This window comes from Stigmatopora argus, chromosome 14 (genome assembly GCF_051989625.1).
Source record: "Stigmatopora argus isolate UIUO_Sarg chromosome 14, RoL_Sarg_1.0, whole genome shotgun sequence".
NCBI classification, from domain to species: Eukaryota; Metazoa; Chordata; class Actinopteri; order Syngnathiformes; family Syngnathidae; genus Stigmatopora; species Stigmatopora argus.
In genome coordinates, this window is record NC_135400.1 from 16,723,033 (window position 1) to 16,741,858 (window position 18,826).

At 41.4% G+C, this 18,826-nt stretch overlaps 2 protein-coding genes across 3 annotated transcripts in view; one reads left to right on the top strand and one right to left on the bottom strand.

Moving 5' to 3' along the window:
* The window catches only part of LOC144088027 (uncharacterized), a 162,465-nt gene that overhangs the window by 83,654 nt on the left and 59,985 nt on the right, over nucleotides 1-18,826 (top strand). The gene's annotated exons all lie outside the window — the stretch shown is intronic.
* c1ql1l2 (complement component 1, q subcomponent-like 1-like 2) lies at nucleotides 162-18,497 on the bottom strand. Its single transcript, XM_077618217.1, has 2 exons — nucleotides 17,529-18,497; nucleotides 162-635 (listed from the first exon to the last, which is right to left on the bottom strand). The coding sequence occupies exons 1-2, from the start codon at nucleotides 18,144-18,146 to the stop codon at nucleotides 456-458; spliced, it is 798 nt and encodes a 265-aa protein (XP_077474343.1). The 5' UTR covers nucleotides 18,147-18,497; the 3' UTR covers nucleotides 162-455.

The following is an 18,826-nucleotide window of genomic DNA, read 5'->3' on the forward strand; positions in this document are numbered from 1 at the left end:
AGGCGCCGTTAGTGAGGCGGTTGGGGGAGACAGGCGCCGTTAGTGAGGCGGTTGGGGGAGACAGGCGCCGTTAGTGAGGCGGTTGGGGCTGTTGGGGGAGAAAGACACCGTTAGTGAGGCGGTTGGGGGAGAAAGACGCCATTAGTGAGGTGGTTGGGGGCGGTTGGGGGAGAAAGATGCCATTAGTGAGGCGCTTTCAATGCTAGGGACGCCGCCCGACCTCCGACCCCACGCCAGTGTTCCCCGGAGGACGCGCAGGGTTCTCCGTGATGATGGAGAGATGAAGTGGGGGTTTGGGGAGGAGGTGGTTTGGGGGGCTGGGGAGGAGTTAGAAGGCCTTGGTGACACGTCTTCTCCACCCCACTTTTTTCCCATAATCCAGCAGTACTGTCTTTTTTTTTTTTTTTTTTCTTCCTTTGTTTGATTCTTTTTTTTTCTTTTCTCACGACGTGCGTTCAGTCCGCGTAGAGGATGAAGCCCGAAAAGGTGCTGTACTTGTTGTTGTTGCCGCCGTGGGCTTTGCCGCCATCCAACTTGATGTAGACCTCGTCGCCGGCGTCCAGGTGCAGGATGACGCTGTTGGAGGCGTAGTCGTAGTTCTGGTCCGCGTCTTGGGCGATGGCGCTGGCTCGAACCTGGGAGGAATGGGCGGGATCGTTAACGATTGGTCGGTGGTGGAAAACTGCAGTTGTTAGTTTGCGGTTGAATTTGTTTGTTCGTCGAAGGATGCAGACTACCGTAATTCCCTGACTATATGATGCATGTTTTTTATAATTTGACTGGGCCTGTGAACAGTATTCAAGTTTGAGTTTGGTTTATTTAATAAGGGACAGCACATACTCATCAACATATTGATATTCATGTTAATGAACATATATATGTAAATATGTAAGTTGTAGCAGAGGGCTAATTTCCATCTTTAGTCCCTTGTGTAGGTTGAAGATAAACCATGACACACGTAGCGCAGTTGTGGTCGCAATTTTGTTCGTCTAACAGCCAGGCTTTAAGATGATTGGCCAAGAGGTTCAGAGTTGACGTATGTTAATTAGTGTTGAGTTTCATGTATGAAGAAAGAAGGTGCTCTGGCTAACTTAGCACTCTTTTTTCAAGGGAACTACACAGTCACCTGTAGAGCCAGCTCTTGTTGACATATGTGTTGGATTTTTTTGTGTGCAAAATCTTGCAGTGGAGGAGGAGCTTTGTGTTGGAGGATTTTGTAAACTAAGGCGGCATATGCATATTTAACAGTAAAATTGCGACTTGCGTTTATTTTTGGTGTCTGACCACCGAGAGCCTGTTATGTTGTTTTTGTAGCTTATATTGATCTGAAAATTGATTATGTTAATAGACGCATATTGGTCTCTGCTTTTGTTACTTTAACGTATGTTCTTGGTCTCTAATCAAACTAATAATTACCATCCTTAGAATTTAATGGTGTTCAAATTGGGGGGGGGGAATTTTGGGGAATGCTAATTTAATTCGTACTTTATATTCGTATGCATTTCTATGTATTTTCCAGTTGACGTATCCGTCATTAAATAACCGTTAAAGTTGACAAGATTTTCCTTAAGCATTACTGACTATTGAATTGCTGTACACACTAAACATAAGTTAACTTATAAATGATAACAACTACATCAATCAATAAAACTTCTATCGGATAGGACAAGTGACTATTTTTGGCTAATTAAAAATATATATAAAACGTCCACATACATGGAATACAGGCCACAATATTAACAATTGGACATCTAGTGTAAAATATATGATTTATTTTTATCTTTCCAAGCAAAATAAAGCTATTGTAATCGTCAAACTACACGTTTGGTGTTGAGAATTAGTGCGTTGGTTGCTTAGTCGGAGTATTTCAGTATTTGTCGGAGTTCATTTATTAGTGGCCTAACAATTGCAAGTTAAAATGGAAGAAAAAGATCGTTATTTGCTCTTCTAGTGGCAAACAAAAGCGAGCCGGCTGTAAGTCGCCCGCCGCTGCCGCCGCCACCGCCGCTGCTTAAATCAGCCCATTAGTCACTTAGTTGGAGCGGCGAGGTCCCATCAAAATCGATGGCGTTCTCGCATTCGCCGTTTTTCCCCGCGGCTCATTATCAAGCATCCCCACCACGACCAACGGCGACTTTAAATCAGCGCGTTCGGAGCCGAGGACGAGCGATAACGAGCCGCTTCCGAGGAGGCGTATTGACAAATGCGAGGGAAGGCGAGCCGGCCAACGCCGTTATTCCGCACGATCCTCTCGACCTTTGCCAGACGTTGGAAATGTGCTCTTTTAAATCTCATTTTTCACCTTCCGCTTGAGTCTCGTGACTCTTCAAAAGAAAGAAAGAAAGCCAAAAAAAGACAGAGAGTGAAAAAACACTCCAGGGTTTGTGCGTCTGGGTCACAAAATCCAAGACCCCAAATTTCTGGCAGCGCTTGGCTAAAAAGCATTTACGTGTTCCGATGACAGATCTGATTCGGGAGAGGCAACACGATGCGGGGGAAGCGTGCACAAATGAGAAAAAAATGGCAAAAGATAGCATTTTTCATAAGAAAAAAAAATGCACAATCTTGTATGTGAGAAAAAAGCACATTATTAGTTTAAAAAAAACTTTGCATTAGCAACCAAGTCGTGTGGACCTCGCAATGTTAACTATAAAATCGGTTAGATTAACTCACAATCTATTTAAGTGCATTATTGCAAATGGATCAAATTGTTGAAAGCGTGCATTTGTTAAATTTATTCATAGTATTCCCTTACCTGGTGAGGTATGTTAGTGACACATTTTTAGTCAAAATAATCCTATAAATAAATCACAATATTGACATCCGTAGTTGCATTTCAGTTGCGGACAAACCATGCAAAGCATCTTTTTTTGTCGTTTATTTTTGTCGTATTTTGAAGCAAATTTTGACTTTAACGATGAAATTTGCGTTACGTCACCAGCGTACAAACGAAAGTGATTCAAAACTCGCCGACTATATAAATATAGCATGTCAGCAAGCAATGTATCCAGACAGTCAATCTGTCAATACAGCGACATCTACAGAATCTTGAATTTACTGCATATTGATTGGGCACCTCGTCCACTTAGGAGAAAATTTGAGACTTAAATGTGCCTTATGTGAGTAGATATGTGCTGTATAATTCATAATTCCATGACTGAATTCGTATATCAATGTACTCGTGTATCTCTGGACGCGGTGATGCAGTGGTTTGGTGCGGGACGCTTCAGATCAATTCCCACTCGGTGGCGGTGAGATTGTGAGTGTCTCTGTGTGACCTAGGACTGACTGGCGACCGGTCTATTATTTTCTCCAAAACATATACTATACTATACCTGTCAACCTCGGCCAATTGCTCCCCTTATTAATGATTGCAATTCAATTAAGCGTTTAAAAAAATGTACAAATGCAATGCCACACACATAGGGCGCACTTAAAAGTCTAAAATGTTCCCCTAAGTGGCCAATCAGTATGCACTAAATTCAAGATTCTGTAGATGTCGCTGTCTGACGCTGACAGCTTGACTATCTGGGTACATTGCTTGCTGACACGCTATATTTATATAGTGAAAAGGGGAATTAGCATGCACATATCAATGTTAGCAGTCGACGATGACGTTTTCGTATGCTACCAGTGACCGAGACGATCCGGATTAGAGCCCAAATGGGTAAAACCAGATCAGTTTTACAAAAAAAAAACTAAAATACGGGAAAAACGTATACGTTGACAGGTATGCAGCACAATGTTGAGTGTATGAAAGAATTTGTGGATGTCTTTTTGTAGCGAAAACTTAGAAGACGAAGCAAAAAGTCACCTCTACTCAAGGTAGCGCTGTCGTCAATATACCAAAATACGTCTCCTACTTTTTTTTGTCTCGACTGTTTACCCCTCTGATTAAATCGAGCGGCGCTCATATCGTTGCGCAAACAGAAGCGCGTGGTCGTGATCTGGCAACTTCTGCGACCAGCGCATATTAATCAAAAGTCGCCCCACTTGCAAAGTCAACAGCGTTTTTTGTTTTTTTTTATGATGGGAAGACACCCCTGTTGGGAGGGCTCAGGAGGATTTGTCAGTTAAAAATTTGATGAGACTTTGGGAAAATATTTGCTTTGCGCGCAGATTTTAGCAGTGCAGATCTTTAATTGTTCATTTGATTTGCCCGTACAAAAATGGTCAACTTTTGGTGATACCCTCTGAAATGTGGCCATCCAATTTCATGTCGACTTTGCTACTTTTAAAAGCATCACACTCATGTCCTGCAAGCGTTTTTGTGTGATAAACACATCGTAAATGATTAATCAAAACATCTAAACATCACAATATGAGCAATTATGTCAATTGTCTTAAATTTACAGTTATTAGTCTAATAGAAAAATGCACGAAATAACCCTAAATTGTAAAAAGGTCTTCACATTTCGCCATTGAAAACTCACAAATGATCAAGGTAATTGTTCAAATTTACATTAAAAGATTGTACTAGACATTGGAATAGGCTTAAACTAAACAAAAATCAAAATAATCAAACATATCATCTAAGGCTCACTTTACTACCCATCAAATTCTCCCCAAATTTCCAGATCAGGTCATTCAAAAATCACAAATTTATCCAAGTTATTATATTATATTAAATTAGATAACTTTATACATCCCATATTCGGGAAATTTCATTGTCACAATAGCAAGAGGGTGAGAATACAGACACAGCAAGACATTTTAGACATAAATAAATAAATAGAAATAAATAAATAAAGAAGCGTGTTGCTGTATATTTATATATATGTATGTATATGTATATTTATATGTATGTATATTTATATATATATATATATATATACATACAAATATATACATACATATACATACATATATATAAATATACATATACATACATCTATATAAATATACATATACATACATCTATATAAATATACATATACATACATATATATAAATATACATATACATACATATATATAAATATACATATACATACATATATATACATATACATATATGTAAATATACATATACATACATACACATATGTACATTTGTGTGTATGTATGTAAATAATATGTACATCTAAACCGATTCCCCGCATTTTGAAAACCTAAAATTACTGCTCAAAACACCCAAATGTAAAAATGACAGACAATATAAAATTCCAACTAAACCAAAATTTAGTCAAGTTCTATTTTTTTTTTCAACTCTCACTGAACCAGACAGCATAATTTACACCATCTCAAAAATGTCACCAAAGAAAACTCCCACGAAAATAATAAATCTGCCCCTGCGGTCACATCCTAACAGGTAGTTCATTGCTTTCGCCATCTAGCATCTAGCGGACGGGCATGGAATTGTTGTGCCTCACCAGCATCGATAGATGAACAAAAATCCCTAAATAGCCTTAAAATAGGGATTCTAAAAGCGCCTCCCCCACTTGTTGTTTTCCCTGCTGACGGTCTCGTGTATATTTAGTTTTATTTATGCGCTCTGCAGCTTTTCATCGCGCACCAATGCATAAATGTTGTTCTCGAGAATAACGATCATTCTTGTTAACGAGCTTCCGAGCGGGATGAAGCGTGGCCGGCACGTTCTTCACGCGGCAAATGCGGCGTGAGACGGCAGGCCGGCAAACGTGGTTGTCGCTGACCGGCTCGCATCCGTCAACGTGATGGCTTTGATTGAATATTTGCCCGGCGCCAGGCCCGAATGGAAAGGTCAAAGTTCACCGTGCATTTTTTTACGCTTGTTTGTGGGTTGGGACGTTTTTGCAGTTTGTTCGGCATTTTAGCGGAAAAAAATTTATCGGGGGCGGAGCATATTTTAACGGGGCCAAAAGTTGAAACGTTTTGCAAATGTCTTTGGGTTAGGACGCTAATGGCATATTATTATTATAACTCATAATCATTCATTCATGATCATGACAGGTGTCATGTCATGATAATGAGCGTCTTATGTCATTGAATCGTGAGAATATTATATTAGTGTTGCTGAAAATTTTGTCCAGAATTATTTTATGTCGTATTTAAATGCAGTTCATTAGCCAAACTGGATTATAAAGGGGAATTTTTTTTTTGGTAACATGCTAATCCATAATAACACGTCTGTTTCTACATAATAAAATCAAGATATTAAAACTATAGCGTACGACGCCCGCCAGCCAATCAGATCTGACGTCCGGCCTCTCAGCTAGCTTCAAAAAGACAATTTTGAAAATCATCATTAGAGCTTCTCTTTTTTTTCCCTTATTGATTAAAGTTAGCATTCTTGGCGTCTGGTTAAATCAAAATCAATGCGCGGCGTTTGGCTTAGCAATCAATCGCATACATAATCAAAAATGGGAGAAACTATTTATGGCTCATGGTCTGAAAATATCGCAATTGTTCACGGAAGTCCTTCTTGACTTGTCAATAAGTGAATTATTCCGGTTTTGCTGCATTTGGCCACATTATGTCAGCGTTAGCTCACCTGCAAACCCCACGAGGAAAACCACTATTGAAAACGGATGCGGTTTTGTCCCTGGCGGAGGTCTGCAATTTGCAACCCGCGTTTCGCATTGAATCTCTGCAATTCCCACAAATAAATATCTCCCGACATTCTTTGGTTCCTAACGAGCCGCCTGGGCATTTTTCCGGCCAATCTCAGAACCCAACAAATTCCAAACGTGTGGATCGCCGCCCCCCGAACATCTCTTTCCTTATTGGTCAGAGGAGGCCTGATTGAAAACATGACAAGGCGTTAAGGGGAGATTTGCCATCTGTCTCCGGCCGGGCCGGGCAGGACAGGAATTCAGTTTTTTGCCGTCTGTCTGGTCTCAGCTTGAAAGACCACGAGCGCCGCCGTTTGCGCCGGTTCGGTTCGTTAGTCCGCCGGGGCGGGAGAGGCTCCCGCAACTTTGAACGTTGACCCCCGTCCGGTCCAAACCGGCTGGAGCCTCGCCCGCCACATCTGACTCATCACTTAATTAAGGCAACCGTAGCGTCCGCCTGAAGCGCTCGCACTCAAAGCGCAAAGGTGGCTCTCTGCGGAGTCTAAAAACAGTCCAAGTCGACCTTTGTCTTCACAGACGCAACTTCTTCTTTATTAACCCGCCAACGTTGCACTTCCTGCGTGAAAAAATATTCCCCACACGAGCATCGACTTCCTACAATTCTTGTTCTTACCAAAACAGTGACAATAGACTTCGATAAAATGCCTTTTTGCCGGCTTTTTAATGTAAAAATATGTGGGATTTATAGGGTTAAGAGAAAGATGGGTTTTACTCTGAAAATCTTGAAGTACTTTAGAGTTAAAGCGAGGTTTAATCCGTGTTCTTTTTCAAAGAAATGCAAATATAGTACTTGTAATTCCATTTTAGTCTCTAGAGTGGACATTTGTTCAAAATTTAGCATTACTTTAACTTTAACCTAGTTAGCAAAAGAGGAATGTTCATATTTAAATTACGTATTGACGGTAATTGACGTCCAATCCATTTTGGATGGAAGGAATTGAAAGATCTCCTTTTTAGTTGAAGTGGATTGGACGTCTGTTGCTGTCCATTGTTTATAATTTGTACTACTCATGGTTTATTTTTTATTTATTTTGTTTCAACTGATCCCCTCCTAAATTGATAAAATTACATTTTCAAAAGGAAATGAATGAATTTCAGCGTTATAATGCTCCAATCTTTTTTTTAGGTTGCAATCAACAATCATAATTTAGGATTTAATTTCTCCAATCTGTTTTTAAGCTATATTTTACTATTTGTGTTGCATATTCATCATTTCCAAAAATCCTGCATACCAACTAATAATCCAAAAATAAATAAAGGTCAAATTTGTCAATTCTCCAAAACAAAAACGATCAAATGTGAAGTAAAGTAACGTCTTTTCTTTTACAATATCCTGCGTTTTTTGGCCAACCGCGCTGACTCGTGAGTCATGGAACGCCACTGACTGGCCTCCTCCTCCCCGGCCAGGAAGGAGATGATAATTGCGGCTATCGCTGACGACGGGATTCGTAGGAGGGCGGCTAAATGTCAGGGGCGTGGGGAGCCCTGGCGAGAGGGATGTTTGCATAAGAGGGGCCGGGGGCCACTTGTCTATCTGCCGTATGGCCCTCATTAGAATGAAGGAACCTTGTGAGTCAACGCACTCGCATCCTTGACTCACGTGGCCACGGGAGACCGTCCTCTTTTAGCTTTTACTCTTAATGCGCATACGTATACACCACTGGACTCGTATTCTGCCTTCAGTGCCAACTTGGGAATTTTTGGGCTTCGTGTCTGACTTTTGAGACTTTTTCGTTCCCAATTTACGGCGACCCAACGAGTCATTTTGCGCGAATCGGTAATTTGTGTGAGTTTCAGGTTACGATTTTTTTTTATATGCAAATGGATGACTCAAGTTACGAAAATGATCCAAGTTACGGAATCTCCCAAAAAGTTTTAAAGGGTTTAGTTCACAGGTGTCAAAGTGGCGGCCCGGGGGCCAAATCTGGCCCGCCGAATCATTTTGTTTGGCCCAAAAAAGTAAATCACGAGTGCCCAATTTCTGTTTTATGATCAAATTCAAATGAAGTTTATAGATGTATACGGAATATTTCCTGTTTTTCCCTTTTTTAAATCAGTAATTGCACTTTTTTAATCCCATTTTTTTTTCATTGTGTTGTTTTTAAATTAAATTTGTTCTAGATCTATAACAAACTGACATTAAAAACATTACATTACTTATTTTTACATGACGTGAACCGGAAGTTGTTCGCGGTCTGTAGACATCCACTTTTAGGTCATTTTGGAAGATTTTGGAATAGTTTTTGGGGTTTTTATGATTCCTGTTGATAAAACTTTGATGGGAACGACGACTTTATATGGTTAATATAGATGATATAGTTTTAAATGAGATTTTCAGCCGGTACCTTGGTTGGGAAAGGCTGATCTAGCAAGATTTTAGTCCACCAAGAACCCGTATTTTGCAGGTCTTAATTTCCATTCCGCAGCAACGATTGCGCGAATGCTTTTGCTGCTTCCGTATTTCCAACTTGGCCATCCTGACATTTCCACTCCGTGTGGTATTTCCTGACAATCTTCATTTAATACCTCTCGCAGCTAATTAGGCCGCCCGCTCTAATGTTCCACTTGGCGGAGCGTCAGCTCCGACGTCCAATTACGCGGCGGATCCCGGCCAAAGGTCCGCCCCCGCCGCCGCGTCGCGTGGCCCGACGGCGAAACGAGCGGCTCCGCGGGGAAAGAAATGCGGTAGATAGAAAAAATACTGAGGCTCAGTCACTGGCTCTCCCGAGCGAGCCCGCCCATTGCGCCCGTTTCAAACAACGGCGTCCTGTCACGGCGAGCGCTCGCCAACAGAGGCCTCTCAGTGCTGGGCAACACCGAGAATAGCCGTTTCGAACCTTGACGGAATGCTAAAATCAATCAAGATTTGACGGCGCCCCAAAACGGGAAAAGAATGCGATGCAATTTCGCTTGGCGGCGAAAGCGGACGACGACCACCCGTATCCAGATGGTGCCGGCGTTTTAGTACCCAGGCGGCGTTTTACATTTCAATCTCACCTGAACGCACAACAAAGAAGGATAAAAAAAGGGGTCCCTGAAGGCATCATCATTTGACTCGTTAGCTGCCATTGACGGCGATAAGTTTGCTCTAAAAATTAGCTTTTTCCACACAATAATTTTGACAATAATAGTTGAAATAAGGAAACTGGTCAACAAGCTTCCTACCTTTTGAATAGCTTTATTAATATTACACCAAAAACTTTTTGGGCTGCCCTTGTGAGTGATTGTTAAAATAAATTGGATTTTTTTTCATATTTACAAACGATGGCTCGGCTAGTTAGTTTAAAATTGTCTTGTTTTCTGTCTGGCTAGCTCAATAACGTAACATTTTAGCGTATTAAAATGACTTTTTTTTTGTGTATTAAAATGACATAAGTGGCAAATGCAACAACAACAAATTTTCCTAATTTGCAAAACTAAGGACCGCACTCACTTTTCTAATGGCTTCAATGTTATTTCATAAATGATAACATTGCTATGGCAACACTGCCTAGACCTATTTACTATTATGTACCAGAGATGGAAATTAGCTTTGGGCTAGAATCTTACATATTTACATTAATATGTATTGTCCCTTTTGTTAAATGAAGCGAACTAGAACTCAATGGCTGCCACTGAGAGTGATGGAAGAAACACAACAGTTGCTTTAAAAAATAAGCTTTTTTTGCGTTTTGAGTTTGATTTATTAAATAAGGGACAGCACATATTAATGAACACATTCGTATTCATAACATTAGCCACACTAACGTTGTCAAATTTCCACTCCTAGCACTCAAATTAAAGAAACAAGTCAACAACCTTCCTACTGTTCTAACAACTTTTTAGAATTTACAGGAAGCGCCACTACACAACACCCGAGATTGGTCGCCAGGCCCATTTAAAGACAGACAACCATTCACATAAATCAGGGGTGGCAAACAAGTTAAACAGAGGCAAAATTTGAAACTGATAGTCTTCCCTCGATTATTGCGACTTCACTTATTGCAAATTCACCTCTTTAAGATTTTTTTTCTGCTATTAATCACTTAAATATTTAAATGTGAAAATCCACGCTGAAACTCGTAAGCGGAATCCACTCTTGCGACTAGAATTTAGCACTGAAAAAAGGTAGTTATCATAGGGATGACCTTCTTTTGCTATTTTTCTACATTAAACGTGATATTCGAGGGATTACCGTAGTCACAATTAGCGTCGGGAGCATCATAAAAAAAATCTAATCTGCCAAATTATTTGTAAATTCATCAGGGCCCATCAAAAAAAAAGATAAATTACCGTAAAACCTCTATTTGAGCGGCACCTCTAATAAAACGGCACCTTGGTGGAAGAATTGAAAAATAGAACGGCACCCTCTAATTGAACCGCACCTCTAATTGAACGGCACCTCTAATTGAACGGCACCTCAAATTTAACGTCACTACGGGGGAAAGTTTGAAAAATAAAACGCCATGCCGTTGAAATAGAGGTTTTACGGTAATTTATCTTTTTTTTAATGAGCCCTGATGAATTTGAGTGTGTTTTAAGAGAGTATAAAAATAAGAGAAACATGAAACGAGGCAAAATTCTATACAAAATAAATTCGGAAGCAAAGAGCCGCCGCATTCATTTTGGCCAGCAGCCGCATGCGGCTGGAGAGCCACGTTTTCGCCACCCCTGGCATAGATTAACCGATTATTTCAATCATGGATATCTGCATCCCTAAAATAGAGATTAGCTTCCATTTTTTTTCTTGGCGAGCCGAGCTCCTGCAAAGGAGAGATGGAGGACAGTTGGAGTATTTGCGCGCGCGCGCGGGGTGCAGGAGGGTGATAATTGCCAGGGAAGCGCCATGTGCACGAAGGACGTTGAAGCTTATTAAAGGAGGAGACAGTGATTATTCACTACGACCCTCTGGAGGGGCCGGCGCTCCAGTTGTTGCTTTTAATTAAGTCCAAAAGTGTTTTGCTGGATTAATGACAATATTAAGGCTGGAGGTTGGAGAGGTGGAAGCGCCAATACTTTCGGAATCGTGCTCGCGCGCCGTTTAATTAGCGCTAAATTGAGGAGGAGCGCTTGGCCTTTCTTTTTACGGAAAGGGGTGTCCAAAGTTTTTGGTCCGGGGCAGCTTTTGGGAGAATCGAAGGATTGTTGGAGTCTTTTGGGGTGGAGTTTGGAGACACTTGGTTGAGATGGAAGTCACAGGTGTCCAAGTGGCAGCCCGGGGGCCACATTCGGCCCGTCACCGCTTTTTTTAAGTTTTAAAAAATAAATTAAAGAATAATTTTAATGCAAAAAAACTTTTTTTTGGGTCAAAATAATGTTTGAAAAAATATATTAAATAATTATAACAAAATATGTGCTGTTTTTCCACTCATATTTTATTAAAGGAAATGTTAAAAATATTTCTTAAAATATATTTACTGTCTTTCCATTTTAAATGAAAAATCCAATTATTTTTTTCCGTTCTTTTGTCAAAATAGCATTTTTTAAAATCAAATAAGTTAATGTAACAGAATATTTCCTGATTTTTCACTTGTATTTTATTGATGTAAATGTTTAAAATATTTCTTAAAATATATTTACTGTCTTTCCATTTTAAATGAAAATGTAACATAATTTTTTCATTTTTTTGGTCAAAAAAGCATTTTTAAATTTTTTATAATGTGCCAAAATATTTCCTGTTTTTTCACTTGTATTTTATTGATATAAATTTAAAAAAAATATATTTATTGACTTTTAAATGAAAATTCAACGTAAATTTTCAATTTTTTGTCGAAATAGTATTTTTTTAAATCTAATAAATAAATGTAGCTGAATATATCCTATTTTTCTCTCATATTTTATCATAATTTAAAACATATTTCTTAAAATATATACTGTATTTCCATTTTAAAGGGAAATGCAAATGATTAAAAAATGTAAAAAAAAAAGTCTTCTAAGAAAGCAGTTCGAATCAATGTTTTCGTATCATTTTCCTAATTTGCCGCGCGCCAAGAAAAACTGTAGCGATCCACCGGTGGCCCACATCCCGTCTTTTGGACACCCCTGTTTCCGACTGGCTCTCTCCCAGACATTTTTTCTTCTTCTCCCCCCCAAGCCAAAGCAGAGCATCGATTTAGGATCGGTGAGAAGGTTCAGAGTCAAGGAACGGGCGCCAGGGGAGCCCAAAGAAATTGCCTAAGATGAAAATAGATTTATTTATCTCCGAGGGAGCTAGAGACAAGTTCCGGGGATGCTACTCGCTCGCTCGCTCGCTGGCGCTTCTCGGGCGGCTGAAAGTAAGCTTTTGAAGGTGGTTGTCGGTGTTCGACACGGCGTGGAAAGAACAGCCGTCCCCTGTGGAGGACTGGGACCGGAGCACATTTTGCTGGGGTGAAACAGCACTGCAGGGCAAGCCCGACCCGTTGAGCCATTGTGGCCAAGATAGGATAAAAAAAAGCCTTACGGCAGGGCCGATTTTTGCTATAGGCAATGCAGACGACCGCCCAGGGCGCCGTCTACGTGGGGGCGCAGGAGAGCCTCCCCACAAAAAAATATTCCCTGACTAACTCCATTAGTTATTGTGGCCTAACACTTTTACGGTGTAAACGGCAGCCAAATAGTTAAATGAGTTGCCTATAAAGTGTTAACTCTATTTTTTTGCATTTTCGCTATGCTTATGATGGGAATCTGAATTATGATGATAAAAAAAAAACCTTAAGTGACAGTTTATTTTTAAATCGTGCTTATAAAGAGTGATATTTTTGTTTTTTGGTCTTCATTATCCATCATTTTTGTCATTGTGTTCATGTCTTTAGCGGCAGCAGTACGTTTTTAGGAATATATGACTTTTTGACCACGTCAAATTTGAAGAGCTCAAATAGCATAAAATATGAGAAGGTGAGCAGGTGTCCTTAACACTCATCCTTTATTCATTCCAAACTTTGACCTTTGTTTCTATAATTTATGCATAATTGACAGCAATCCCCCACTGTCCCGGCAAGCAATTCATATCTCTAAAACGGCGAAAGCTTTTGAAAGACGACATTACAGTGGTACCTCGACATACGAGCTTAATTCGTTCCGGCACGGCAACTCGCTCGTAACATAACATAAACAAATTTAATTGAACTTGGATTACGATGCAGACGCACTCAAAAATAAATTTAATCTAAGTTTACACAAAAATTAATTCTAATTTTGTTTGACATTTTGATACCTTTCATGGCTCTATTGGCCCCGCCTCCACCCTGACTTTCAGATGCAACCTATCGAGGGTTGTTTGCTCTTGCTTCCCTTCAAAATGTTCCCAAAATGATGCACACAAATGTCCTCACAAAAGGATAACGCACGACCACTTGCCAACGAGAAGTAGTATATACTCCTCTCGTATTAGCGAACAAGCTCCGCCATTCGCACTGACTAACGAGGAAAAAAAACACTGAAAAAATGCTAGGCTCCACCCAGTGCTCGTAGAGATATTACACGAGGGAGTTGTGACGGGAAAGACAGTGGCCATGATGATCTTATAAGCAGTCTCTAGCGTCCTCTGTTTGCTCGTATATCAAAATGTGTCTCATATCTCAAGATATATATTTGCTCAAACTTTTACTCGTATCTCAGATTGCTCGTATGTTGGGGCACTTATATCTCGAGGTACCACTGTATTGTCAACTCTTTCCTACTTGTAATAAGTCCAGATTGCTCTCGTTGAAAACACAAGAGCAGCATTCAAACCTTCGACCGAAACTCTTTGAGGTGATAGTTTATTCGGAAACGCACCATAATCATTTTTAGGTGAAATTCCGTCTTTTGGGTCACGAAACAACTGAAACGGTGACCTCTAAACAACCAAATTTCCATCGCTGCTACCATGGATTGGACAGCTATTGCCATCAGTGACAGACAAAGTTCATTTATCACTTCAAGTTCAAATCTTTCTTTACTTTGAGTGGTAATAGCATGCTAAAATGACTCTTTAGTTTTAAAAAAAATCTAGCAAATCTAGTTTGTCTATCACCATCAATGAGTTAAGAGTGAAAAGACAGACAAAGACAAACACTTTCTACTTTCTAAACATTTTGGGAGCCTCTGGAGATGCTTGCACTGTGTGTGTGTGGGTGTGTGTGTGGGTATATTTTAAGTGCTTCCACACCCCCGCCTTTTGGGGGTGCACAATGAGGCGGCGACAGAAGGCGTCTTAACTCCAACATATGTTCTCCCTCCCTGATTATACATCAACGCATTTACACCCGGGCCGTAAACCGCAAAAAAAAAGAAATGACGGCAGAGTGAGACGTTCCGCGGCCGCGTCGTGAACTTGACGAGGGTGCTTGTGCGTCTTCTCGACCTGGCTTTCTTGATGATCCAGTGTGCGGGTGTTTGTGTGTGTGTCGATGGCTGCCGTTAACTGGGCTCCAATCTCGAGACCTCGGCACCCTCCCGCTTTCTCGTAACTGTGTTCGAGTTGGTTGTTGTCCGTCATTTGCATATGCCACTTGGAATTAGAAGAAGAATTGGGCCTTGCAAAGCAAGCGTTGGGATTTTCCAGTTGTTTTGCCAATTATTAAAATTGTCTGTTCTTTGCGGGTGGACAATTTACTGGAAATGAAGATTGGATTTAGTCGGTGTGTGCGTTGATGCTAAAAAGTGAAGCTTAGGTGATGAAACACTTGATGAAGTTGGATTAGATTTGATACTCGGATTAGCCAAGGGAACCTCATTTTTGAGACTAGTGTTATTGTTAATTAATGATATTCAGTTCAGGGGAAAATGAATGTATGTAGATGTAGATATGTAAATATATTGTGTGTATGAGCATGCATTTACCGCATTTTTGGTAGTTAAAAATGATGATATAATGCGTCATTTGGCCACAATATTGACGTTTTGTATACAATTTTTGACTAGGTGATTTCCACATAATTTGTTAATTAATGATATTCAGTTCAGGGGAAAATGATCTTGGCAATGTATGTAGATGTAGATGTGTAAATATATTGTGTGTATGAGCATGCATTTACCACATTTTTGGTAGTTAAAAATGATAATATAGTGCGTCATTTGGCCACAATATTGACGGTTTGTATACAATTTTTGACTACGTGATTTTCACATATGTAGGGATTTGTATAGGATAACATTATTTATATATATATATATATATATATATATATATATATAGATATATATAGATATAGATATATATATATATATATAATGTTTATGTTCTTTTTAAGCAATGGGTACAATTATAAAGGCATAAAATGTTAATAAAACAACTTGGGTAGAATTAAAATGACTAAAAACTGAAATACAAACTGAATATGGATACCCCAATTACTCTTTTTGAATTCTATTGAACTAATTGTCTGCCATTGCCACCGTCCATGGCAGCCAATGAGTTAAATGTTTCACTACACAGATAAAAAATGACTAGTATTATCTTTTTTCTGACTGCTAACTTAATGGCTGTCATTGAATAATCCATTTGTATAATGTGAGCCAAGTGGAGTGTTTCAAATGAGCAATTTTATACACCAAAATGTGTCAAATATCTCAGAATTATTTCGAATCCAGTTGAGGAAAAAAGTCGTCCCGTTATTTGCCACGTTTGTGTCCAAAAGTTGCTGTCTTTGCAGATTTATCTCAAGTGTCACCACGTCTACCTTTTTTAAATTATTTTTTTAATGTGTGCAGCCACATTTTATGACAGCGGCCTTGACAAAGTGCAAACGGCGTGACAAACACGTACATCAGTGACCCCAGACGACCCCTCAAATCAAATTAACGCCTCGTAAAAATAATGCATGGACGCCGGACGCCATTTTCAACACGTTCGCTACTTTAAAAAAAAATGAGTTTTGCCTTTGCGCTGTTGTTTTTCCAGCTTCTGCGTTCATTTTTTTTGCCGACGTGTGAGCCAAAAATAACCGGCTGCTAATCATTCTAAATGAAAATCACAAAGGAAGGGAAGAAAGGTGCGAGTGGGCTACGGCGGACTCGCTTGACGATGTCAGGGCGCATCATTCGCCGACGAGGGGGACGCGCTTTGCTTTGCGACCAGTCAACACATTTTATGACCACAGATGTGCGCTCTGCATGCGACCGGTGCAATTAGACTCTCGTAGGGCCGCTTTATTAGGTACACCTGCACTCGCTGGATGAAGTACATTTTGTGGCTTTTCTTGGTTTAAATTGGAAAAAAATGGTTTTGGACGATGTTGATACTTAAGGCGGGGGTGTCCAAACTGAGACAATTTGGGGTCCTTTTACTGTCGTTTGTTGGAGTGGATTGGAGTTGGTAAAATAAAGAAATCAGGTTTTTAATTTTAAACGATACGTATACACATTTTTTTTGTAGTAATATTTCATTGGCTGAATCCAGTTTCCCAGTTGATAAAGATTTGATGGCAGTGAATGAGTTAAGGGCGACAAGCATCAACACAAATCATGAGATATAATGTATATTGTCATTTTTTGCATTTAAAACATGAAAAAATAATCTTTGGAAGTCAATTATGGACTATATGCCATTCATAGCGATTACAAATGTTAATGTTGCTTGCAAGCAGTAATATTTATTTTTAAATTTACACCAGTGAAAGAAATTGTAAGACTAAGAGACATTTTCGACCCTAAAAAAGTGAAGAAAATCACCACCAACTTTACTTAGTTTAAATACTGGGAACAAAATACTCAATTTCTTCAGTTTCCTACAATTGGAATCACTGTTTCAGTGACTAACTCCATCTAGTGTTAAATCTGAGGAATGCAACAGAGTGTAGGCTGAATTTAAGATTCTTATGCGGGCCAAATTCAATGATATTTCCATAACTTGCCTTAATTTGGACAAAATTTATCAAAATTTGGGCATCATTTTTTCGGAGGCAGCGGCTATCTAAAAGACGAATATATCAATATTGTGAGTAAATGTCATCATTTCACGATGCGCGATTTAGCGGCGGATGCCGGTTGAGGCCAAATTCTGATGGGTGGGTTTTTCCTTGGTAGGACTCACCTGTCCGTTCTTGCAGAGGTCGGCCCACATGCTGGTGCCGTCTCCTCCTCTCATCAGCACGTGATAGATGAAGAAGTAGGTGCCCGGAATGCTGCAGACAAACTTGCCGGCGATGCCGTCGTAGTTATTACCCAGATTGGTGACCACGTCGTCGAACTTGAGGATCTCGTAGCCCTCGTGCGGGTTCTTCAGGCCGGCGTAGAAGGCCACCCGGGGCACCGTGCTGTAGGTGGCCGTGCTGATAGCTCCGTTCCCGCCCAGGCCCAAAATCCCCGTCTTGCCCTGGTCGGTCCGGTCGCCCCGATCGCCCGGGGGCCCCGCCGGGCCCGGCGGCCCCGGTTCGCCCGGCGGCCCCGGCGGGCCCGGCTTCCCGGGCCTGCCGGGCTTCCCCTGCGGGCCCTGCAGCAGCGTGGACGGCGGCGCCACGTCGCCGCGGTCGCTCAGCGCCTCGGCCTCGCCTTGCAGGCCCGTGGAAGTGGTGCTGCCGCTGGGGGTGCCCTTGTTCAGGTAGGGGTCGCACACCATCCGGCAGGTGCCCAACATCTCGTAGTGGCCCGGGTCGGTGCCCACGGAGCTGACCAGCACGGGGATGAGCACCACCAGGACCAGGACCAGCATCACCCCCACGGCGGCCGCCACCAGGGTCTTCCTCCCGATGCTGAGTCGGGGAAGGGGCTGAGCGGCCAGCGTGGGTCTCCCCGGGGCGGAAATGGTGACCGCTTGGTGTGGGGAGCCTGTCGCCGAGGAAAGGGGACCCCCGGAGGATCCCGGGGTGGGGCGGCGGCGGATGGGCGCGACGGGAGCGCCGTTCTCGGCGACCCCCGTAAGCTCCCGGTTGGCGCTCGACGGCGGGGCACTTTGAGGAAGCCGGCACGCGGCGAGCTCGGCGGTCGGCGTGCACTTCCCAACACGCTCTGACTTGTGAGCGCCAGACGGGAGGATGCGAGAGGCACTTGGAGGGGATGGATGGAGGGAGGGAGGGAGGGATACAGGGAGGAGGGAGGGTGAGAAAAAGAGAGAGAGAGATGGGGGAGTGTTTCGCTCGCCGACGTTTGTGTGCGTGTGTGGCGAGCTTTTCGGTTTTCAGCCTTACATTCTGATAAGGAGGGACCGTCCCCTGCTTTTTATCTTGTTCAACTCACCTCGCCCTTTCTCTCATTTTTTTCATGGCCTTTTTTTTTTCTCTCCCCCTCTTGTTGCTTTATTGCCCTAGTCAACATCCAGCCTCTAAAAATAAAAACAGGAGAGGCAGGTGGGATTTTGAGGCAAAGTATGGCGGCGTATTTGCGAGGAATGAC